The 25,871-nt window shown below is 41.4% G+C and overlaps 1 protein-coding gene across 3 annotated transcripts in view; it reads left to right on the forward strand.

Moving 5' to 3' along the window:
• LOC129811079 (ubiquitin carboxyl-terminal hydrolase 13-like) overlaps window positions 1-25,871 on the forward strand; it is a 56,641-nt gene that overhangs the window by 6,061 nt on the left and 24,709 nt on the right. Inside the window, exons 2-11 of one of the 3 annotated variants that reach the window (XM_055862230.1) lie at window positions 2,402-2,527; window positions 4,804-4,864; window positions 7,082-7,203; window positions 9,627-9,769; window positions 13,050-13,234; window positions 13,460-13,554; window positions 13,765-13,970; window positions 14,287-14,358; window positions 14,685-14,790; window positions 22,624-22,749. In XM_055862230.1, coding sequence (XP_055718205.1) covers window positions 2,402-2,527; window positions 4,804-4,864; window positions 7,082-7,203; window positions 9,627-9,769; window positions 13,050-13,234; window positions 13,460-13,554; window positions 13,765-13,970; window positions 14,287-14,358; window positions 14,685-14,790; window positions 22,624-22,749 — 1,242 coding nt within the window. The remainder of the gene's footprint in view (window positions 1-2,401; window positions 2,528-4,803; window positions 4,865-7,081; window positions 7,204-9,626; window positions 9,770-13,049; window positions 13,235-13,459; window positions 13,555-13,764; window positions 13,971-14,286; window positions 14,359-14,684; window positions 14,791-22,623; window positions 22,750-25,871) is intronic. The other 2 variants (XM_055862232.1, XM_055862231.1) reach the window with 2 other exon arrangements.

Below are 25,871 nucleotides of genomic sequence, written 5' to 3' on the forward strand. Positions count from 1 at the left end.
GATGATCGTGGCCTTCAGGAAACAGCAGAGGGAGCATCACCCTATCCACATCAACGGGACAGCAGTGGACAAGGTAGAAATTTATGTTCCTCGGTGTACACATCACGGACAAACTGAAATTGTCCACCCACACAGAATGCACAGCAGCACCTCTTCAACCTCAGGAGGCTGAAGAAATTTGGCTTGTCACCTAAAACCCTCACAAATTTTACAGATGCGCAATTGAGAGCATCTTGTTTTGCTGTATCACCGCCTGGTATGGCAACTGCACCGCCCACAACCGCAGGGCTGTCCAGAGGCTGGTGGTCTGCACAGCGCATCACCTGGGGCGGGGCGGGGGGGGGGGGGGGGGGGGGGGGGGCTGGGGGGAACTACCTGCCCTCCAGCAACCGATGTCACAGGAAGGCCAAAAATATCATAATGGACAACAATCACCCGAGCCACTGTCTGTTCACCCCGCTACCATCCAGAAGGCGAGGTCAGTACAGGTGCATCAACACTGGGACCGAGAGACAGAAGCTATTTTTCAATCTCAAGGCCATCAGACTGTTAAACAGCCATCACTAACACAGTGAGGCTGCTGCCTACATACAGTCTTGAAATCATTGGCCACTCTAACAAATTAATCACTAGTCACTTTATTAATGCCAATTGAATAATATTTACATGTTATATTACTCATCCCATATGTATATACTGTATTTTATACATCTATTGTATCTCGCCTATGCCGCTCGGTCATTGCTCATCCATATATTTATATGTACATATTCTTATTTCATCCCTTTTAGATTAGTCTGTATTAGGTAGTTGTTGTGGAACTAGAAGCACAAGCATTTCGCTACACTCGCAATAACATATGCTAACCATGTGTTTGTGACCAATAAAATGTTGATTTGATTAAGTGTAAAATAGTATAATTTCCCCCAAAAAGTTTGCATACTGTGCATCCGGATAGTATTCAGACCCCTTGACTTTTTCCAGCTTTTTTTTTTATTTTTTATTTTATATATATATATATATATATATTTTATTTTATTTTATCCCCTTTTCTCCCCAATTTTCGTGGTATCCAATCGCTAGTAATTACTATCTTGTCTCATCGCTACAACTCCCGTACGGGCTCGGGAGAGACGAAGGTCGAAAGTCATGCGTCCTCCGAAGCACAACCCAACCAAGCCGCACTGCTTCTTTAACACAGCGCGCCTCCAACCCGGAAGCCAGCCGCACCAATGTGTCGGAGGAAACACCGTGCACCTGGCCCCCTTGGTTAGCACGCACTGCGCCCAGCCCGCCACAGGAGTCGCTGGAGCGCGATGAGACAAGGAAATCCCTACCGGCCACACCCTCCCTTACCCGGACGACGCTAGCCCAATTGTGCGTCGCCCCACGGACCTCCCGGTCGCGGCCGGCTGCGACAGAGCCTGGGGGCGAACCCAGAGACTCTGGTGGCGCAGTTAGCACTGCGATGCAGTGCTCTAGACCACTGCGCCACCCGGGAGGCCCCAGCTTTTTGTTTCTTTACAGACTTTTTCTAAAATTGATGAGGAAAATGTTTTATTTAATCCATCTACACACAATACCCCATAATGACAAAGCGAAAACAGGTTTTTAGCAATTTTATTTAAAAAAAAAAATAATTTAAAAAACGTATTTACGCTGTATATACATTAGCTCAGTATTTGAATAATGTAATTTATAGTCATTTTTTCTGATCTTTATCGAGAGTGTCAATCTCAGACCCCACTGTACATCTAAAGCATTTCAGATGCTCCTGACACGTGCTACCTCAAATGGGTGTGTGTTAATTTGTATTTATTATGGATCCCAATTAGTTCCTGCCAAGGCAGCAGCTACTCTTCCTGTGCTCCAGCAACATTAAGGCAGTTCTATACTATTTCTAATATTACATGACATTTACATTTCATAACACTCAGGCCACTACACTACTACCACATATCTACAATACAAAATCCATATGTACGTGTGTAGAGTACATGTCTTATTGTGTGTCTCTTCACAGTCCCTGCTGTTCTATAAGGTGTATATTTATGTTTTTGAAATCTGATTCTACTGCTTGCATCAGTTACCTGATGTGGAATAGAGTTCCATGTAGCCATGGCTCTATGTAGTAATGTGCGCCTCCCATAATCTGTTCTTGACTTGGGGATTGTTAAGAGACCTTTGGTGGCATGTCATGTGGGGTAGGCATGGTGCTCCGAGCTGTGTGCTATTAGTTTAAACAGACACCTCTGTGCATTCAGCATGTCAACACTTATTACAAAAACAAGTAGTGATGAAGTCAATCTCTCCTCCACTTTGAGCCAACAGTCTGTTGGCTGACAACACTAGACTGCGTGTGTTTAGCATGTTATTCACCGTGTGTTCTTTTTGTCCACAGGAGTCTGAGGGAGGCTTGTATGTGTGTATGAACACATTCCTGGGTTTTGGCAGAGAACATGTGGAGAGACATTACCGTAAAACGGGACAGAGTGTTTACATGCATCTCAAACGCCATGTCAAAGAGGTAAGGGGTCATACCATGTGCTTAATTCTATATTGGTCTACACTAACAGTGCAAACAGTACGTACTGCACCTTTTGTGTTCAGTTTTGGCAAAAACCATTGAATGAAAATATCCATTGAACTGATAAGAGGCTGGCGGCTTGTAAGTTTTTTTTTTTTGAGAGAGGATTTTAAAGAGACATTTACGAAAATGTCAACTTCATCATCTCCAGCACCAGCCTGACATCAACGTATGTGAAAGCAGCACGTTTCTGTGCTTTCGAGTCAAAAAGATAGAGGAAGAAAAGTGTTTTCCAATGACATCGTCCTTAAACACTTTTGACATGATCTGGTGCTTCACTAACCGTTGCCTACTTATAGTTGGTTCAAATCTGACATCATCTGGTGTGCCTCTTTTTGACGACAAAACACGTAAACCGTCACATACGTCGACGTTGTGGTGACCCGGGAGACTATGAAGGTGACTTTTTTTTTTTTAAACAAATGCTTTTTTTGGTCCTGCGTTCTTATTCATTTGGAAGTCCCCTATCTTCAGATTTGTTAGGTTCAACCAATTACAGTGGTCTACTTCGTGCGTGCCTTGTGTTGTGTTCTGACATGAAGAATTGCACAGATAGGCACACTGTAACCTCACCATTTCTGGTGTGATTTCAGATTAGTCAGGGATGGATCATTGTATGGAAGCATATCATAGTTCTGCATGCAAGTGTATTTCATCCCTCTTCCTTATTTGGACCCTTTTGGTAATGTTCTTTTCTTTCTTTCCCTCCATTGATTTTCATTGAGACTGTCACTGATAATCCTCATCAATTTAAACAGCCTCCTGAGAAATGCTTTCAGTGAATAATCTTTGAGTCATCTGCACTTTGCATAGGCCTATGTAGTAGTAATAAGTTAGAATTGCGTAGTTGGGGTGGGAGAAGGAAGCGTCAAGCCTGCACTCTACAATTCGTTATTGTTGTGATACTACAAACATGTTGATCTACATCAGATCCTGATACAACCTTCAAAATAAAAAAAAATACGCAATGCTTATTTTATTGCTAGCAACCCGCTCAAGGCCATCAGACTGTTAAACGGCCATCACTAACATTGAGTGGCTGCTGCCGACATACTGACTCAAATCTCTAGCCACTTTAATAATAAAAAAATTGGATGTAATTAATGTGTCACTTTGAACAATGCCACTTTATATCATGTTTACATACCCTACATTACTCATCTCATATGTATATACTGTACTCTATACCATCTGCTGCATCTTGCCTATGCCGCACGGCCATCGCTCATCCATGTATTTATATGTACATATTCTTATTCATTCCTTTACTCTTGTTTGCGTATAAGGTAGTTGTTGTGAAATTGTTAGCTTACTTGTTAGATATTACTGCACGGTCGGAACTAGAAGCACAAGCATTTCGCTACACTCGCATTAACATCCGCTAACCATGTGTAAGTGACCAATCACATTTGATTTGATATCTTCTGTATATACTATTACTATCACTTAATATCACTCACTTTTCTGTTTTCCTGACATATGGATACAGCCATGTAGTTTTTTGCTCCGTCTTACAGCAACAGATCAACTAGGTCAGAATGCTGGCCTCTATTTGGAATCGATCGCAGTAGGAGAAATTGGAGGTTCAGTTGGAAACGACAACCTCAGCTGGTACCGTTTCCTCTTGGTTCTAATTGAGACCCAGATAAGCCCCCCTGCAAGTGATTCTATTTCCATGTCTGGATCTGTCCAGAAACAGCTGGCCACATTCCGCCTTCTCCTGTGTCTGCTGTTTTCCCATGTGGCCAGTTGGTCCCCGAGTGCGTCAGCATTCTTCCTGTCTGTTCGATGTGGCCGCCTCCCTGCCCTATTGCACAATTGATGGGCATCCACCTGAACCCGATTTGGATCAGAAGGACCCAGTCAGTTCACAATGAATGGGCTTGTAGCCTTCGCTAGCGACTTGAAATGTTGACGGTCTACTGACTGCTCTATTGATTGTAAAAAGCACTTGGTTTCATATTGATTGATTTTATCCATGTGTGGATTTCTATGGTTGATACTGTTATAATTGACAGTTTGTCAGCCAACACGAGACTGTTGTATTAGTGTTGATAAACCAACATTACATTTGCCAAAACAGTTTTGGTATTCTTATTTGTCATGAATCATTTTTTGAAAACGATGGGGATGTTTCATGGCTTGCTTTGAGATATTAAGACTTATATCTTGAACCATGAATATCATTTCTTCCTGTTGACTTGTGTTTCCAACAGAAAGCCACAGGTGCCGCAGGGGGAGCCATCCCCAGAAGAAGAAACGGAAAAGTGTTCCTAGGTAAGCCTGATACTTGGACTGTCCTAAAAACTACTCGTATATCATCATGGGGAGTTCCCCTTAAACTCGATCTCCTGATGGCTTATTTTACAGTACAGTCACATTTCTCTCTCAGTAGTCTGTTTGTAACCAGTCATTCCTGAAGAGTAGGACATGACTCTACATTTCCCCCTTTCTAATCGCAACCTGGTGGCGTTTCAAATATCAGTGTACTTAATTGAAAACGAGTTTGAAATGGAATACTCTTAAATCTTATAATAATAACACTGTTTTAATAATCACATCCTTCTCAAGAAAATCTTGATCTGCTGCAAGTATTGCAGTCATTTTTGCACACTGGCTGGGTGCAACTGTTAGGGGAAATTGTATGTTATTATATTGCAGTAGCCCTACACTATTTTGCCTAAAGGGACAACTTCCCATGTCCAACGTCGAGGCCCGAGCCCCCAGTTCTTTACTGCCGCGCAACTCTAAATGTAGCTCATTTATTTGTATATGCAGTTAGTAACCGTTCTAAATCCAAAGTGCCACATGCCCGACCTGGCCTACTCCCCTCCTGCAGGGGGGTTAGTTTACAGTGGGCTGCCCCTGCCTGTCGCTCAGCCGCCCTCAGCTGCTGCACCCTGTCAACCCCACCAGCTGACACACTTATGCCACTGGCCACAATGACGTGGGCAAGGGAGGGCCAGGTGGTGCTGGCTCCTCCCACCCTAGCTGACTGTCGTTTGAACATCAATGCTTGCTAGTTACCTCCCCTGTTTCACCACCCCACCAACATTCCCTTACCCTCCATTCCCTTATCTCCCACTATCTACTAAAGCCGGATAACCAGCCACTTTACGCCTTGCCTCTGTAGCTTACGTACGCTGAAGCGCTAGGCTCCAAGCGTCACGCTCCCATTTATTGGACATGCTCGATTGTCGTTTTCGCAGGCCTGACCCCTCTGCAGGCCTGACCCCATTGTCGTCTTCGCAGGCCTGACCCCTCTGCAGGCCTGACCCCATTTTGAAGCCTCGTGGACCCAGAGGTCCCTCTAGCCTGACGTGAACTGCATTCTCCCTCCCACTCTCCTCTCGGCTTTGACTCCCATTGGAATCTTAGCTGAAACAAAATTGTGCTTTGGCATTTCCATACCAGTCTGATGATCTAATCAGTCAACCAGCAGCCCACCCAGCCAAGACATCATCTTGTTACTAGAGGTCTGGGGTTGAAAGGTAGACTAGGGTCTAATGTATGCAGTAACCTTACATGACTGAACAATTCATCCATTATTTGACAGTTTCGGAAATCATAGGAACAATGGGGGATAATAATTCATTTGAAATTCTACTTTAATCCGAGAATAATCATCAGCGCATAACTGGCCAATCAAAACCTCACATGTACAGTATTTGGGACGTCTCAGACAGAACCTTTTTGTGTCAAATTAATTATGTTCCCCTTGCTTATCATGTTTTCCGATGCCATAGGTATCCTGTGATTTTCTTTTCTTTGCACGCTGTGTTATTTTGTTCACCACTATGTGTGACATTTTCTTTTATGGGCCTAATAATGAAGACGTCGTTTAACTGTAAAAATGTATTACCTTTTGTGGGATGGCCACAACCAGGCATGTCTCCATCTGATTGTCAAATAAATCCCTTCAAAAATAAGGTTCTGTGCACATGTTTGTCCACTCCAAAATAATAACAGATTCTAAAACGGTGCACTTTGTACCCGCCATTTGACGAATGGAAAGAGACGTCTATTAAAACACCTAAACGTGTAAGGACATTCAGCGATTATATTCTACATCGATTGATCTGTCCGTGGGCGTCACGGTCCCGGCCAGTCATCTCTGCCTTGGCAAATGGTTTGTGTTCACGTCAAATGGACAGATCGGACAGTTTTGTGTTCATATCACTTACTAGATGTATATTTTATTAAGCCAGCTAACATGGAAGCTCAAATGTTCAAGAAATGCAAGTACACACCCCATTTTTGTATTGGATAACCCACATGTCAGTTACCCTCTAACAAATTACATGATATCAGAAATGCATTAATCACCTGAAACGCCCACCATATTCTATCATATTTATTTGATCCTATCATGTCACTTTGATCCTATCTAGCCAAGACACATGTTTCGTGAAAGGCACAGGCTAATCAATGGTATGAATCATCACTCACTGTTTTATGGTAACTGAATGTCAATGTCTGCTTCCTCTCTTGAAGATTTAGAACTAAACCGTGATTTTAACGGAGATGAGTATGAGTGTGAAGACGAGGCCAAGCTCGTCATATTCCCAGACCACTTCGAGATCCCCTTACCAAATATTGAGGAGTTGCCTGCACTGGTCAGTGAGTGTGTGCCCGTGCCCTCTGTGTGCCATGCATTCTGACGGGAAACGGTGGTTCACGCACCGTCCTTTGCCTTTGCATATCATGTTTTCCGATGCCATAGGTATCCTGTGATTTTCTTTTCTTTGCACGCTGTGTTATTTTGTTCACCACAGGGTCTTATGGTTGTGAAAGCCATTGTGTGCTGGTTATGACACCTACATAAGAGTGTCAACTCACATTTATTCAAATTAGTTTTTTCCCTGCCAAGAAGTTTCCTTTTAGTTTTTACCGTTTTTTTCTTAAATCCTTTGTTGTAATCAATTCTTTAGTCGTGTTTTTTTTCTTCATTTTAATAACTTTATGACCCTGTCATGAAGCATTATGACCATCCTGAGTCACGTTACTTGGACTAAGAAAATAAACTTTGACACTGTCGAAGCATTATGACCATCATAAGCCTATTACGCACATTCCCTTATATCAGTCATCAGTCAAAAAGAGGGTGTCTTGTCCTGCTCCTTCATTCACCCCAGTCATCAGCAACAGAGCATTGGGGTTGGCGCGCATATCTGACATCAATGTGTGAATTACAATGATACTTTAATATGCTCAATAACATTTAAAAAACAAGTATATAACAAAAACATGCTGTTGACACAGGCTATGGTCTAATATAATGTTTTGCGTTGTGTGGTACGTTTTGTGGGTTTTTACACTCATGTAAGGGTCATAACCTGCCATAAAATATGTCACAATAGGTCAAAATGTGTCATAACAGTGTTATGACCATACTATAACTGGTTATGTCAAGTTATATCAGTTGTTATGGCATATTATGACATGGTATAACGCTGGGTGTCAAGTAAAGTGTTACCGATAAGTCAAATCAAAGTTTATTGGTTGCGTACACAGACTTGCAGATGTTATCACAAGTGCAGCGAAATGCTTGTTTCTAGCTCCAACAAAATAAACAATACTCACATAATCCAAATGTAATAAATGTCAGAGACCGCAATATAAATATACATATAATGTATATTCATTTACGCTGAGTATACCAAACATTAGGAATACCTTCCTAATATTATTGCACCCCCCCTTTTTTCCCTCAGAACTGCATCAATTTGTCGGGGCGTGGAATCTACAAGGTGTCGAAAGCGTTCCACAGGGATGCTGGCCCATGTTGACAATGCTTCCCACAGTTGTCTAGTTGGCTGGATGTCCTTTGGGTGGTGGACCATTCTTGATACACACGGGACACTGTTGAGCGTGGAAAAACCCAGCAGCATAGCAGTTCTTGACCCAAACCGGTGTGCCTGGCACCTACTACTATACCATGTTCAAAGGCACTTCAATCTTCTGTCTTGCCCATTCACCCTCTGAAAACCTCACTTACACAATCCATGTCGCTCGCAATTGTTTCAAGGCTTAAAAATCCTTCTTTAACCAGTCTCCTCCCTTTCATCTACACTGATTTTGAAGTGGATTTAACAAGTGACATCAGTAAGGGATCATAGCTTTCACCTGGTCAGTCTGTCATGTTTTGTACAGTCAGTGTGTATATACAGTAATAGTGTGTAAAGACAGTATATGAATAGAAAAGGTGTATACAGCAGTAGTTATTACAGTGGTAAAATTGCAGAAGTGATTCCAGTGGTGCGAAGCAGGGTTGGTGTCAATTCCAGTCAGTTCAGGAGGTACACTGAAATTCCAATTATTTTCAATGCATTTCAATTTGGATAATTTTTTAATTTGGTTTACTTGATGGAATTAACTGGAAAATAAATTGACCCCAATCCAATCAAATATATATATATATATATATATGTTTTAGTATAATGGGCAGGACTTCCTAACAGTAGCTTACATAGTAGTATTGGTACTGTAATAATAATTTAGTCTGTCCCCTTTCTACCTACATTATAATATGGATTTTGATGTTATTACATTATCCGTGGAAGTTATTACATTATTAACACATTTTTTTACACACCTGATAATGTAATAGCCACAGGAAAATGTATTAGGTTATTACTATATCTGGGGGAAATTATTACGTTATCATTCAACCGTTTTCGGGAGATTTACTACGTTATCCATTTGTTGTTACATTATATTTAAAAAACACACGTATTACTTGATTTAAGTGACATTATTTGGCGTTGTTACGTTATCCCCTGTTACAGGCTTACTCCCCTACCAGTAATGGTGAAAGACAAATCAGCGAGACATTACCATGACACTCTATGTTATTAACACAGTTTCAGGAACATATCCTGTCTCTTATCCTCACTGATCTAACTGGGATCAGGTTATATATTCTCCTGTATGCACCACAGTCCTAGACCTGTGACTAGTCCTAGTCTTATTATGTCACTGATACACATCTCCCCAGATCAGTAGATCTAATGCCTCCTGTGTGTCCCGTGACTCCCAGGTGACAATAGCCTGCGATGCCGTGCTCAACGCTGCGTCAGCTTACAAAAAACAGGAGCCCGAGTCCTGGGACGAGGAGATCCAGGTTTCCAAACATGCCAGGAGTCTCCGACAGCAGGACAACGGCGTGAGGATCCCACCCAGGTAACGAGTTGCCTACTGATTGGACTGACAGCTGTTATGCAATAATGTAGAAACGCCAATATGGTGGACGGTGGCTTCAGAACAACGTCCCCGTCAGCCATATGTAGAATATGTATGTCTGGTGTCATTTTGTGTTTCTTGTGTTGCTGCTAGTTTGTGGGTCCTCTTGTGTTTCTTGTGTGGTTTAGGAGGTCTTTCTGAGTTACTTAATGCGGGGGTTCTCAAACTCTTTGGGTCCGTCTACCACTTTTGTGATAGCAAATTCATCAGGGACCCCTTCATAATCAGAACAACCGAAGTGATATATAAAATAGCATACAAGGAGTTTTACTATAACTTCGGCAGCCGGATGAACCAAGTCTCTGTCCCTGGGAAGGAACATTTTTAAAGGCATCGGAGAGAGAATTTTGCGGTTTTCAAGTGAATTTCCTACAATTCTACGCTTTTTATCATGTGGCAGAGAGATGTTTGGTTGCATCTTTAAAGCTAATATCCTGCAGTACTACACATATTGCCATGAGGCATTGACAAAAAGTTGGCGTTTTTAAAGGCCCAGTGCAGTCAAAAACTTGATTTTCTGTGTTTTATATACATGGAGTATACAAAAGATTATGAACACCTGCTCTTTCCATGACTAGGTGAATCCAGGTGGAAGCTATGATCACTTGTTAAATCCATTTCAATAAGTTTGTGAAGGGGAGGAGACAGGTTAAAGAAGGATTTTTAAGCCTTGAGGTAATTTAGACATGGATTGTCTGTGTGCCATTCCGAGAGTGAATGAGCAATACAAAACAATCTAAGTGCCTTTGAATGGGGTACGGTAGGTTGTAGCTGCCATGCGCATGGGTTTGAATGTGTCAAGCACTGCAACGCTGCTGCATTTTTCACGCTTAATAGTTTCCCGTGTGTATCAAGAAGGGTCCACCACCCAATGGACATCTCGCCAACTTGACACAACTGTGGGAAGCATTGGAGTCAACATGGGCCAACAGCATCCCTGTGAAACGCTTTTGACGCCTTGTAGAGTCCATGCCCCGATGAATTGAGGTGCAAAAGCGAGGGGTGCAACTCAATATTGGGAAGGTGTTCCTAATGTTTGGTATAGTGTGGAAATTTATACCAAGTGAGGTTGGAATATTATTGTGAAAATAATAGTGCCCTTCAGCGTAAGAGCTGTTTGAAAAGACTGGCTGAAATTTCAGCCTGTTTTGGGGACATCACCAGGCGGTAAGAGTTCCAAACCTCTGCCAATAACTGCTTGTTTTCAGTTTTCCCGTTGCCACTCAGACCACTCCCAGACACTCCTACCAAAATGATTGCTTGAGGAATTTTTGTTTATTTTAGAATATTTTATAAATATTCACAGTAAAGTTGTTACCCAGAAATTATTTTATATTTATACTGAGCACAAATATAACTGGAACATGCAACAATTTCAACGAGTTACAGTTAATTTAAGGAAATCAGTAAATTGAAATAAATGAATTATTGACGCTAATCTATGGATTACACATGACTAGGCAGGGGTAGGCCTGGGGGTGCATAGGCCCACCCACTTAGGAGCCAGGCCAACCAACTCAGAATGAGCTTTTCCCCACAAAAGGGCTTTATTACAGACAGAAATACTCCTCAGTTTCATCAGCTGTACGGGTGGCTGGTCTCAGACGATCCCACAGGTGAAGCAGCTGGATGTGGACGTCCTGGGCTGGCGTGGTTACACATGGTCTGTGGTTGTGAGGCCGGTTGGACGTACTGCCAAATTCTCTAAAACAACATTGGGGGCGGCTTATGGTAGAGAATTAAACATTCAATTATTTGGCAGCAGCTCTGGTGGACATTCCTGCAGTCAGCATACCAATTGCACGCTCCCTCAACTTCAGACATCTGTGGCACTGCGCATTTTTTGTGGCCTTTCATTCTCCCCAGCACAAGGTGCACCTGTGTAATGATCATGCTGTTTAATCAGCTTCTTGATATGCTGCACCTTATCAGGTGGATGAATTATTTTGACAAAGTATAAATGCTGACTAACAGGGATGCACCAAATTTGAGAGAAATAAGCTTTTTGTGCCAATGGAAAATTTCTGGGATCTTTTATTTCAGCTCATGAAACATGGGACCAACACTTTACATTTTGCGTTCATATTTTTGTTGAGTATAGATAAAAAATGTCTGCGTTGGACCTTTTTAACAGCTTGAATTACAGTGCATTTATGTAAAAAAAAAAATAATTGGGGTGGGGAATACAGGAGGTATTGAGTTGAAAAATGTATAACTTGTGGACTACTGTGGATACCAATATCCCTGTGAGCCTCCCAGGCCCATGTTGCCCAGGGTTAATGTAAATTGTACATTAATATTACATTGTATTGCACCCTCTTAACTTATTCCACGGATCCCAAAATGTGTTTAATATGCATTAAAACAATTACATGTAATTTGTATTTTTAAAAAAAATATTTATTTTGAGGTCTGGCCGCGGAACCCCTGCAGTACCTCCGCGGAGCCCACTTTGAGAACAATTGACTTAATTTACTTGCGCGTCCCTCCACTTTACTTGTGGGATTCTGCCCCCATATCAAGGAATCGCTCCTGGTTGAATATTCCCAAGGTCAGATCACATAGGCCTACATACGCAGAAAGAATATGCTCCATTTCAGATGTCTTATACTGGCATGGTTGTCATAGGTAGACTCCTCAGCAACTGGTCAATCAATTTCCTGTGCTAAGGATGGTAATTATGAACGGTAGCACATTTAGATTCGGTCCGAATGCGGCTGGGCCACTCTGTAGATGAGACAGATGGTTACCACACTACATATAACCTCAAGCAGACACCCATGTGCGGCTGCATCAACTCTGTCACTCTTTGAGGTGCACAAAACATGACGGGACACACCCAGAGCACTTGGATTAACTTGGCCGACCCATTTCTCGGCAGCTCTCCAATCGACAGGTGTTTTCTTAGGTGTCTGAAGCCAAGGTACTCTGTAACGTTACAGTGCCTTTTGCCTGACATGGAAGTTACTCCTATTATTTAGCATTAAGAAGCACTAGCATTAAGAAGTGCTTTATAATGAGAAACGTTAAAAATACACAAGACTGACCTACCCTTTTTATTGAACATAATTCAGGTCATCAAAGTAACCCCAAATGAGAGAGAATACTTTTTGGACATTCTTGCCATTTTGTCCTGCAAGGAAAAACGACACTGAAACAAATGTATAAGAGCAACATGTGATATGACTCAATGTTTCCCCCCTGTCCCCTCTCTTCTCAGTGGATGGAAATGTCAGAAGTGTGAGATGAAAGAGAACCTGTGGCTGAACCTGTCGGACGGAGCGGTGCTTTGTGGGAAGTGGTTCTTTGATGGTGCCGGAGGAAACGGCCACGCCTTGGACCACTTCAAAGACACTAACTTCCCCCTGGCCGTCAAGCTGGACAACCTCACCCCAGACATAGCAGGTCAGTGACACATATTGGGGGGGGGGGGGGGGGGGGGGGGGGGGGGGGACTGGCCTGATTTCAGTGTTTTAATTCTTCCACTAGTATAAAGCAGACCGCCTCTACTAAACTGTCCCTTGTGTTGTGTATAAACTGACCATAAACCTACTTCAATTAGTTGTTTGTGAAGTTACAAGTAGCAATTAACTTGTAACTAGGTTTAACTGTTTTGATTTTCTCTCTCAGATATTTATTCGTTCGATGAAGAAGAAGCTGTCCTGGACCCGCAAATATCCGAACACTTGCAACACTTTGGAATAGACATTATACAGATTCAGCGGGTACGTCTTGCCGTCATGTAGGAATACAATTTGTGATTTTCAACAACTACTCTCTGTCAATGTCACCAAAAGTAACCTATATCAAACAGCCATTTCCATTTCACATAGAATGTGGGCCTGGAATAATATCAACCGTTTCTGGGTTTCTGGGTATGGCTGGACCCCCATTTTGAATGGGGACTCCCTCCTTTTATTCCGCTGATTGAATAGAATGGAACAGATAACGGCCACCACAACACAGACAACACAAACAACGTGCGGCCGCGAGTCAGCGAGTGGGAGGTGATCCAGGAGTCGGGCATGAAGCTGAAGGCAGTGTACGGCTCGGGTTTCACGGGCATCAAGAACCTGGGCAACAGCTGCTACCTGGGCACCATCATGCAGGTCCTCTTCAGCATCCCTGAGTTCCAGAGGGCGTAAGTATCACTAGCATCTGGGATGGTGTGGGAGAGGGAGATCGAGAGCGAGAACGAGGCCTCCAGAATGGACCGGAATACACATAGTAAATCTGGGCGTGGGGGTCTAGGGTTTATGATTTCATACAACAACACCGATAAAGATGACTATGAAATAAAAGTGACTTGACCTAAAGGTCTTAATACATGTTTTGTACACATCTATTGGATAATAGTTGCACAACAATACTTACAGTACTGTAAGTGGCAGGTTTATACGAGTGGATGAATGTGGTGTTCAATCTCATGTTGTATGATGTCTGTTTTTAATCTCTAGGTATGTTGGAAATCTACAGAGGATATATGACTACTCACCTCTTGACCCCAGCACGGACTTCAGCACACAAATGTAAGTCAATACACAGTTAAATAACGAAGTTATCATGTTTATCACATAAATCAGCAAGTTGTTTACCACTGGTGTTGCCCAATCTCTTTTGTTCTTAGTAGCTGTTAGTAGTTTGAGTAGCTGTTACACTGCGAGCATGTGTAATGGGTCATATGTGTTTGCCAGTTTAAATGATTGACCAATTTCTTGACTTTTTGTTTGTATGTTGATGGTGTTGGCAAAGAGCTTTTCTTAGTCAAGTTTGAGAAGCTACTGTATTACAATGCAAAGGACAGGCCATATTGGTTTGTCACTAATCCTTTGGTTTGTTTTTGTTTATCCACCAGGGCTAAACTGGGCCACGGACTCCTCTCAGGCCTGTACTCCAAACCACCAATGAAATCCGAGCTCATTGAACAGGTGATGAAAGAAGAATACAAGGTATTAGACTGGGTACGTCCAGCTCGATATCTGGGTATAATGTGAGCATGCAAAGTTACAGACTGACAAATGGAAATTTGGAGAATGTTTTGTTTTGTGGTTCCAGATAAGTAGGCGAAAGAGCTGTGGTTAACTAGTGTACTGTGCTTTTTCTCTCCAGACATTATTCAGCCGCTAGTTTTTGAAACTTCTAGTAATGCAAGTGTAATATAATGAGGAGTCTGCATTCAGGTCAAAACAGAATGTTATTGGTTTCCGATCGTCCTCATTACATGAACAAGCAAAAATACGTCTATGCTGGTAGTGTGAACAATGCATAAGCGTTTGTGAAAAATGTCTTTCTCCTGAACGTTTGTTTTGCTCGGTCTTCATTACTTTTACCTCTGTTCACATTTCTTGATATATAAAAATAAGCTGCGGAATAGTCGCTAGAAAAAATCCCAGACACATGAAATCATGATGAGTATGATCTCTGGCTCTAAGACACAATGAGCACGGTTATGGACACAATAATACGATTACTGTGGCTGGTCAGATTAATATAATAGTTTTAAAAAAACGTTTGCATGCTTTACAAGAAGAATGATTTTCCTAATTTGTTTACATGGACACATTTGAAATCAGGCTACTTGATGGGACTTCAGATAAGTGCACTGACTTATTTTTGCGAAAGTCTATTTGATTCTGAGTACGGACATATAGAGTTTGTATGTGAACCGTTTTTCAGAATTTACTTCACATAAGAGGAGGTTCACTCTGCTGGTGCTGGCAAATGTGCAGATCAAATACACTGCTGAAAAGCTGTTTACATGTCCTAATACTTAGAAAGATAGCTCAGAAAACCAGGTGTTTTAATCGACGCATGCTTACTTCAATTTTGACCTTATGCCGATTTAAGATAAGCAGAGTAAGGTTCTCACATGACTATTTCCATACTCTGCCTACTGCCGTAATCAGTTTAATGTCGAATTATACTGAACAAAAATATAAATGCAACATGTAAAAATGTTGGTCCCATGTTTCAAAAGCTGAAATAAAATATCCCAGAAATGTTCCATATGCACAAAAGGCTTATTTCTCTCAAATTTTGTGCCCACATTTTTTACATCCCTGTTAGTGAGAATGTATCCTTTGCCAAGATAATCCATCCACCTGACAGGTGTGGCATATCAAGAAACTGATTAAACACAGGTGCACCTTCTGCTGGGAACAATAAAAGGCCACTAAAATGTGCAGTTTTGGCACAAAACACAAGGCCACAGATGTTTTGAGGGAGCATGTAATTGGCATGCTGAGTGCAGGAAGGTCGACCAGAGCTGTTGCCAGAGAATTTAATGTTAATTTCTCTACCATAAGCCACCTCCAACGTCGTGTTAGAAAATTTGGCAGTACGTCCAACCGGCCTCACAACCGCAGACCACATGTAACCACGCCAGCCCAGGACCTCCGCATCCAGCTTTTTCACCTGTGGGATCGTCTGAGAACAGTCTCTCGGGCAGCTGATGAAACTGCAGATTTGCACAACCAAAGAATTTCTGTACAAACTGTTCCAGTACTTCCATGGCCTGCATACTCGCCAGACATGTCACCCATTGAGCATGTTTGGGATGCTCTAGATCTACATGTACGACAACAGGTTCGCCAATATCCAGCAACTTTGCACAGCCATTGAAGAGGAGTGGGACAACATGCCACAATCAACAGCCTGATCAACTCCATGCGAAGGAGATGTGTCGTGCTGTGTGAGGCAAATGGTGGTCAAAGCAGATACTGACTGGTTTTCTGATCTACACCCCAACTTATTTTGAAAATTGTTTTAAGATCTGTGACCAACAGATGCATGTCATGTGAAATCCATATTAGGCCCTAATTCATTTATTTCAATTGACTGATTTCCTTATCTTTGAAATTGTTGCATTTTATATTTTTGTTCAGTGTATTAGTGTGCATGTAAACGTACTCAATGTGAAATTTTACAGCTCTACGACCGTTTTAAAATTGAGCCTTAAAATAGGTGACATCCATAAGTGTTCCTCAGAAAACACTTGGTTGTCTCTACTGATCGCTTGTCAATGTTTATGATATTAGCTTATTCCGAAATTACAACTGATATTCTATATTCATGTCCCAAATGTCGAACATGGCTTCTCCCTTTTGACTCCTTTACCCCGTAGATAATAATCTGATTGGATTGAATAGGTGAGGGCAGCATGTTTCAAATTAAAGTGCTTTCACCTATGTGGTTACAGTGCCTTCAGAAAGTATTCACACCCACATTTGTACACATTTTGTTATGTTAGACTGAATTTAAAATTGATTAAATTGAGATTTGTTGTCACTGGCGCACACACAATATCCCATAATGTCAAAGTGTAATGATGTTTTTAGAATATTTTACAAATGTTATAAAAAAGGAAAAGCTGAAATGTCTTGAGTGAATAAGTATTCAACCACTTTATTATGGCAAGCCTAAATAAGTTAATGAGTAAATATTTGCTTGTCAAGTTGCATGGACTCGTTCTGTGTGCAATAATAGTGTTTAACATGATTTGTTTTAATAACTACCTCATCTCTGTACCCCACACATACAATTATCTGAAAGGTCCCTCAGTCAAGCATTGAATTTCAACCACAAAGACCAGGGAGGTTATCCAATGCCTCGCAAAGAAGGGTAGCTATTGGTAGATGGGTAAAAGAAAAACAGACCTTGACCATCCCTTTGAGCATTGAAGTTGTTAATTCCTCTTTGGATGGTGTATCAATATACCCAGTCACTACAAAGATACAGGTGTCCTTCCTAACTCAGTTGCCGGAAAGGAAGGAAACCACTCAGAGATTTTAGGCAAATAGGAGAACTGTTTTAAAGTCACCAATCAGTCATTAAACATTGTAGTTACTCCACAATACTAACCTAATTGACAGAGGTGAAAAGGAAGCATTTACAGAATAAAAACATTCAACAACACAAGTTGAACTGCAAAAAAGGTGGCAAAGCAATTGATCTTTTTGTCCTGAATACAAAGTGTTATGTTTGAGGCAAATCCAATACGATATATTACTGAATTCCACTCTTCATATATTCAATCATAGTGGTGGCTGGATCATGTTATGGGTATGCTTGTAATCGTTAATTAAGGACTGAGGAGTTTTTCAGGATTAAAAAAAGAAACGGAATGGATCTAAGCACAGGCAAAATCCTAGAGGAAAACCTGGTTCAGTCTGCGTTCCACCAGACACTGGTAGATTAATTCAGCTTTCAGCAGGACAATAACCTAAAACACAAGGCCAAAGCTACACTGGAGTTGCTTACCAAGAAGACAATGAATGTGGCCGAAAGGGACAGTTTTGACTTTTGGAAATCTATGGCAAGACTTAAATGGTTGTCTAGCAATGATCAACAACCAATTTGACAGAGCTCGAAGAATTTAAAAAAGAATAATGGGCAAATGTTGCATAATCCAAGTGTGGAAAGCTCTTAGAGACTTACCCAGAAAGACTCACAGCCATAATCGCTACCAAAGGTGCTTCTACAAACTATTGTCTCAGGGGTGTGAATACTTATGGAAATGCAATATTTCTGTATTTTCTTTTCAAAACATTTGCAAACATTTCGAAAAACATGTTTTCACTTTGTCATTATGGGGTATTGTGTGTAGATGGGTGAGAAACAAAATCAATTTAATCCATTTTGAATTCAGGCTGTAACACAACAAAATGTGGAATAAGTCAAGGGGTGTTAATACTTTCTGAAGGCACTGTGTACAGTAAAAGGCTATGAAATAAGGAAATGAAGCACTAAAAGCCTATTGGAAAACAGTCTGTTTCTTTACACCCCTGACTTCTCTTAGCCCTTATTAGCCACAGCAGTAATGGATAGGGCAGGAATGTGGCTCTGCATTTCATCTGAGGCCACGGCTAGTTTTGGACACAGACAGCTGAGTGGAACACCGTTGCCTGGCAGAATGGAAAAAGGAAGGGACATGTGCAGAAATATGTATTCTCCTCTGTCAATATTCATTATTTCTCCTTCTGAATAACTTGTAGTTATAAAAATGTAAGGCTGTGTTGCATGTCTTTAAAAAAAATATTTTCAATATTATAACCCAATATTTGTCCCCAATTTATTTTTGGGGTGTCTAGATTTTAATTTGCCCCCTTTTGTCGCAGAAGGAACACAATCCTGCAGCAGGAGTATTTGAATTAATTTTTTTATATTTAGAATCACAGCCAGGCAGAGGTCAGCTGGAAGTGGTGTTTGTAGGCTATACAATGACTTAGACTGCAGGTCCACTTGGCATCAGTTCAAGTAGTCTATGTAGTAGGCTTCTTGCATTGCTCTTTGAATTTTTGGAGGAACTAGTACTTTTGAAGTTACTCTCTGTGGGCTGTACTTGTACTCTAGTAATTTCTGAGGGGAGTAACTTAATTTTTACTACGTTACATTTTTACCAAATCACTTGTCATCAAAACTCCATCAAACCCTGTATCTCCACCACGGCTCTTGAAGTGAAGCGTACGTCTTCACTCCTGCAGATAGTTTTGTTTGTGTTTTCTTAGCCAAATGTGATCAGAGGGAAGTGGCACTTTAATTACCTTCTGCCTTGATAATATTGTATATTTCTGGAGTAAGAAGTATTTCTCAGATACATTTCTGCTGTGTTTTTTAGGGCGAGTGCAAATCAAATGGCTAGCTTTGGCTAAGCCAGAATCTGACAGACAAAGTTTAATGTGTTTTTAGCTCCCCATATGGTCTCTGCTTGTTAGCTAACTAGCCAACTTGTCATTGGCATAAAGAGTGAACAAATTAATCAGATGTGTGTGTTTGTGGCAATAACTAACTAGCTATTACATTAGGTTGTCACTGGCTAAGCTAGGTAGCTGCAGTGTCAACCATGTAGCTAACTAACGTTAGCTAGATCAACCAAGCCATGAGGTCGAAGGAATTGTCCGTAGAGGTCTGAGACAGGATTGTGTTGAGGCACAGAACTCTGGGGAAGGGTACCAAAACATTTCTGCAGTTTGTAACCACCAAGACTCTTCCTAGAGCTGGCTGCCCAGCCAAACTGAGCAAGAACCCGATGGTCACTCTGACAGAGCTCCATAATTCCTCTGTGGAGATGGGAGAATCTTACAGAAGAACAACCATCTCTGCAGCACTCCACCAATCAGGCCTTTATGGTAGAGTGGCCAGATGGAAGCCACTCCTCAGTAAAAGGCACATGACAGCCCGCTTGGAGTTTTCCAAAAGGCACCTAAAGGACTCTGACCATGAGAAACAATATTCTCTCCTGAATGCCAAGTGTCACGCCTGGAGGAAAGCATCATGCTGTGGGGATGTTTTTCAGAGGCAGGGACTGGGAGACTAGTAAGGATCGAGTGAAAGATGAATGGAGCAAAGTACAGAGATCCTTGCTGAAAACCTGCTCCAGAGTGCTCAGGACCTCAGACCGGGGCGAACATTCATTCCAAAAGGAGAACGACTCTAAGCACACTGCCAAGACAACGCAGGAGTAGCTTCGGGACAAGTCTTTGAATGTCCTTCAGTGGCCCAGCCAGGCTGGACTTGAACCCAATCAAACATCTCTAGAGATACCTGAAAATAGGGGGAGAAAAATGGGAGACACTCCCCAAATAGAGGTGTGCCATGCTTGAGGCATCATACCCAAGAAGACTTAGTTGTAATATTTTGTTTAATTTGTAATGAATTTGGAAAAAAATCTAAACCTGTTTTTGCTTTGTCATTATGGGGTATTGTGTGTAGATTGAGGGGAATCAATTTTAGAATAAGGCTGTAACGTAACAAAATGTGAAAAATTTCAATGGGTCTGAATACTTTCCAAATGCGCTATCTACAGAAAGTTTAATTACAAACTTTTTTCAAAGCGCTGGTAGTGCATTCAGATTTCTATCACTGAAGCATGTGCACAAGATAAAAATCCATGCACGAGACGCATGCATTCTTGCTGAGCTCGTGCACGTGTTTACATGGTTCTGCACATGCTTCAGATAATAGAAATCTGAACGCACTACCAGCACTTTGAAAATCCTGTGGATAAATTCTCACGTCCCCTTTTTAGTGTAAACATTTTTTTTAATCCCTTTTTTTCTCCCCAATTTTCGTGGTATCCAATTGGTAGTTAGTTTTGTTTCATCGCTGCAACTCCCGTACGGACTCGGGAGAGGCGAATGCCATGCACACACACTTGCATACTGGCCTACATGTGCTAATTAGAGTTGATTGATTTATGTTCTTCACGTTTTCGTTTTGTATCTATCTTGTTTTATTCTTATTGATTGCCCCCACCCAGAAGGTGTATAAACAACAATGTTTAAAAAAAATGGGAGAAGACTAGTATTTTGTAGTTTAATTCCTCATTGTACAGTGTATATAAATAAAATATATATAATAAAATGCATTCAAAACTACTTTCTGCACATTTCTGATACTTTCTTAGGTTATAAAAGTGCTATCTCTTGTTAAAAAACCCCAGAGTGGTATCCACTGATTTTAAATGCTGTCTTTCTGTATTGTGAAGAGGGAAAACCCAGATATTCAAAGTTTGTGAGGAATGACAGCTTGTTTCTTCATGCAAAATAGATATGGGGTTTAAAACTCAATTAAGCTGCTTTATTTTTGGGGTTTAGTGAAGGCAGGCCATTTTTTACCTTTAGGACAGGGGGAGTATACAGAATGTTAAGACTACACAAGGGTCAAATGTGCTCTCATTTAACAAATGCGCCATTTTGGCATTTTTCACTGCCTAGATGGCTAGCTGCTGCATATCAACTTGTCTTGCTTGAGCAGTGTGAATTGTTGCTAATCTAATCTGTACAATACAGCCCTGAATCCACAAGTATTTACTATACAGATTACCGACAATAGAGGGACTCTACACTACAGCACCTGCTGTTGTGAGATTTATGATTAATCTCAGACAGCCAATAAAGACCGTCATGATTGCCTGCAGATTGACTGCTTGTTTTTGTGGGGAAAGGATCTCAAGGATAATTGCCAGCATGCTTGTTTATTTTGGGGGCTTCATTGGTCCCAGTGTCTCATTATGCCTGGAGGCCTGTATGCGATGGTGTAGGTACAGCACAGATTAGACTGCACCGTTGTCACTGCTCTCATAACAGAAAAATAACAAGTTGTACTTGTTCAACTGTTTCAACTGTTCTGCCTGCAGCTATGGAACCCTGACCTGTTCACCGGACGTGCTAAAAAAGCCAACTGACATTTACTCCTGAGATGCTGACTTGCTGCACCCTCGATAACTACTGTGATTATTATTATTTGACCATGCTGGTCATTTATGAACATTTGAACATCTTGGCCATGTTCTGTTATAATCTCCACCCGGCACAGCCAGAAGAGGACTGGCCACCCCTCATAGCCTGGTTCCTCTCTAGGTTTCTTCCTAGGTTTCGGCCTTTCTAGGGAGTTTTTCCTAGCCACCGTGCTTCTACACCTGCATTGCTTGCTGTTTGGGGTTTTAGCCTGGGTTTCTGTACAGCACTTTGAGATATCAGCTGATGTACGAAGGGCTATATAAATACATTTGATTTGATTTCTGCTTGATTAAATTCGTTTTTTTTATTGAAAAACGAAGATGCCAAAGCTCTTTTCAAGTCGAGACAAATCCTAACTTGAGTAGGTGAAATTGCCTCAAGTTGGAAATTAGCCTCATGATATTCAGAATGTTTATTAGTGGAATATGATTTTTTTCCTGAAGTACCACCAATCACATTTCAATGGTTTTGGTTTGGCGTCTTGTCTTGCTGCACCCACCCGTTGACAGGTTACAAATCATTCACTGTGTGTGTGACCCCTTGTTCTCATTCCAGCACCAGCCAAAGGGTATCTCTCTCAAGATGTTCAAAGCCCTGGTTAGCAATGGTCACCCAGAGTTCTCCTCCAACAGACAGCAAGATGCACAGAAGTTTTTCCTGCATCTCATCAACCTGGTGGAGGTATGCATGTATGGCTTCATACGTGTTTTCTATAAGTAGGAGTGTTTTATGGTGTGCTTGTAATGATAAAAACTTCTCTAAAAGGCACGTAGTGATGAATACAGTATGCCATTGTTGCAGAGGTACAGCAATTGGAAAACAATCACCGGTGTTCAATAAAAGACTCATAAGCATAAACGGTATCTAACGGCACTGGCTTTTCAGCTTGTCTTTCAATGATGGCCATAATAAAAGTAAAAAAATAGCTTCATGAAATGGCTACCGTAAAGCATTTTTCCGGCATGTCGGTGCATCTCTGACTCTTGTCACACGTGGTCCAATCGGAACCTTGGGGGAGAGGAAGCGGGACTGTTTTTGACGAAACGCAGCACCCTGTCCCCGGGCCAGACACATACTTGTGCTCTGAAGTGACTTTCTCAACCGGGTTAAATTTAGACTGCCCCTATCGATTACACAGGCCAGATAATGCTTCCTATTCTGCCTGAAGTCAACACATGCTCAGACTAGAAACCCGCCACTTTCTCTGCTCTTGCCCTTGACAAAACAATCAAGCCAGAAATCAGTTTAGTAGACTCCGTTGCATGGCTGATAATCTATTGGCAATTTATTTTTATTTTTTTACATTGAGCAGTAAGGTCAAGTAAAATGTAATACAGGAGCTAACAGGTCAACGTCATGTTAATATAAGTTAAAAAAAATAAAATAATCCCCCTTAGCTTCAGAATACCTTTTCTATTTTAAATGGGGCCCTATGTTTTTACCTTTCATTTAAATTGAGTGTATAATTTGTGGGCATAATCAGCTGTCCTTAGCCTGTGTGGAGGAACTGAGTTGGTTAGACCGAGATAGGCAGACTCGAACAGTAGCCTTCAAGTTCAGCCTCGGGACTGCCTGCCAGCCAGCCAGTTAGAATACGTCAGTTAGAGCTATAACCTGAGTATTTCTGTAGACTCTTAGAATAGAAAAGCTGCTGATGTGACACTCCATACAAGCCAAACGGTTTTCATTTAAGACCCATTGCCCCATGAGTGCTCAATGACCCCCCCCTGCCCCAGTAAACATCTGCGTACCTCTTTCTGTTTGGGTTGTACTCGTTTCCCCCGGTCTGTCTTCGTTAGTCAATCTTTAACTGTGTGTAATTGACCACGTGAAAACAGGATGCTTGGCATGGACCCTCTTGTGATTTTTATGTATTTATACATACATACATACATACATACATACATACATACATGCAGTTGAAGTCAGAGGTTTACATACACTTAGGTTGGAGTCATTAAAACTATAGTTTTGGCAGGTCAGTTAGGACCTAGTTCAGTTAGGATCTACTTTGCATGACAAGTCATTTTCCCAAAATTGTTTACAGACAGATTTATTTCACTTGTACTTCGCTGTATCACAATTCCAGTGGGTCAGAAGTTTACTTACACTAAGTTGACTGTGCCTTTAAACAGCTTGGAAAATTCCAGAAAATGGTGACATGGCTTTAGAAGCTTCTGATAGGCTAATTGACATCATTTGAGTCAATTGGAGGTATACCTGTGGATGTATTTCAAAGCCTACCTTCAAACTCAGTGCCTCTTTGCTTGATATCAAGGGAAAATCAAAAGAAATCAGCCAAGGCCTCCGAAAACAAATTGTAGACCTCCTCAATTCTGGTTCATCCAATTTCCAAATGCCTGAAAGTACCACGTTCATCTGTACAAACAATACTACGCAAGTATAAACACCATGGGACCACGCAGCCGTCATACCACTCAGGAAGGAGACGCGTTCTTTCTCCTAGAGATGAACGTACTTTGGTGCGAAAAGTGCAAATCAATCACATAACAACAGCAAAGGACCTTGTAAAGATGCTGGAGGAAACTGGTACAAAAGTATCTATAACCACAGTAAAACGAGTCCTATATCGACATAACCTGAAAGGCCGCTCAGCAAGGAAGAAGCCACTGCTCCAAAACCGCCATAAAAAAGCCAGACTACGGTTTGCAACTGCACATGGGGACAAAGATTGTACTTTTTGGAGAAAATGTCCTCTGGTCTGATGAAACAAAAATAGAACTGCTTGGCCATAATGACCATCCTTATGTCTGGTGGAAAAAGGAGGAGGCTTGCAAGCCGAAGAACACCATCCCAACCGTGAAGCACGGGGGTGGCAGCATCATGTAGTGGGGGTACTTTGATGCAGGAGGGCCTGGTGCACTTCACAAAATAGATGGCATCATGAAGGGGGGAAAATTATGTGGATATATTGAAGCAACATCTCAAGACATCAGTCAGGTAGTTAAAGCTTGGTTACAAATGGGGCTTCCAAATGGACATTGACCCCAAGCATAGTTCCAAAGTTGTGGGTAAATGGCTTAAGGGCAAAGTCAAGGTATTGGAGTGGCCATCACAAAGCCCTGACCTCAATCCTATAAGAAATGTGTGGGCAGAACTGAAAAAGCGCATGCGAGCAAGGAGGCCTACAAACCTGACTCAGTTACACCAAGTCTGCCAAAATTCACCCAACTTATTGTGGGAAGCTTGTGGAAGGCTACCCGAAACATTTGACTCAAGTTAAATAATTTAAAGGCAATGCTACCAAATACTAATTGAGTGTATGTAAGCTTCTGACCCACTGGGAATGTGATGAAAGAAATACAAGCTGAAATAAATAATTCTCTCTACTATTATTCTGACATTTCACATTTCATAAAATAAAGTGGTGATCCTAACTGACCTAAGACAGGGAATTTGTACTAGGTTTAAATGTCAGGAGTTGTGAAAAACTGACTTTAAATGTATTTGGCTGAGGTGTATATAAACTTCCGACTTCAAGTGTGTGTGTATACATGTATATAGCTCAGCAAAAAAATAAACTTCCTCTCACTGTCAACTGCGATTATTTTCAGCAAACTTAACATGTGTAAATATTTGTATGAACATAACAAGATTCAACAACTGAGACATAAACTGAACAAGTTCCACAGATATGTGATTAACAGAAATGGAATAATGTGTCCCTGAACAAAGGGGGGGTCAAAAACAAAAGTAACAGTCAGTATCTGGTGTGGCCACCAGCTGCATTAAGTACTGCAGTGCATCTCCTCCTCATGGACTGCACCAGATTTGCCAGTTCT

This window comes from Salvelinus fontinalis, chromosome 14, assembly GCF_029448725.1.
Source record: "Salvelinus fontinalis isolate EN_2023a chromosome 14, ASM2944872v1, whole genome shotgun sequence".
NCBI lineage: Eukaryota > Metazoa > Chordata > Actinopteri > Salmoniformes > Salmonidae > Salvelinus > Salvelinus fontinalis.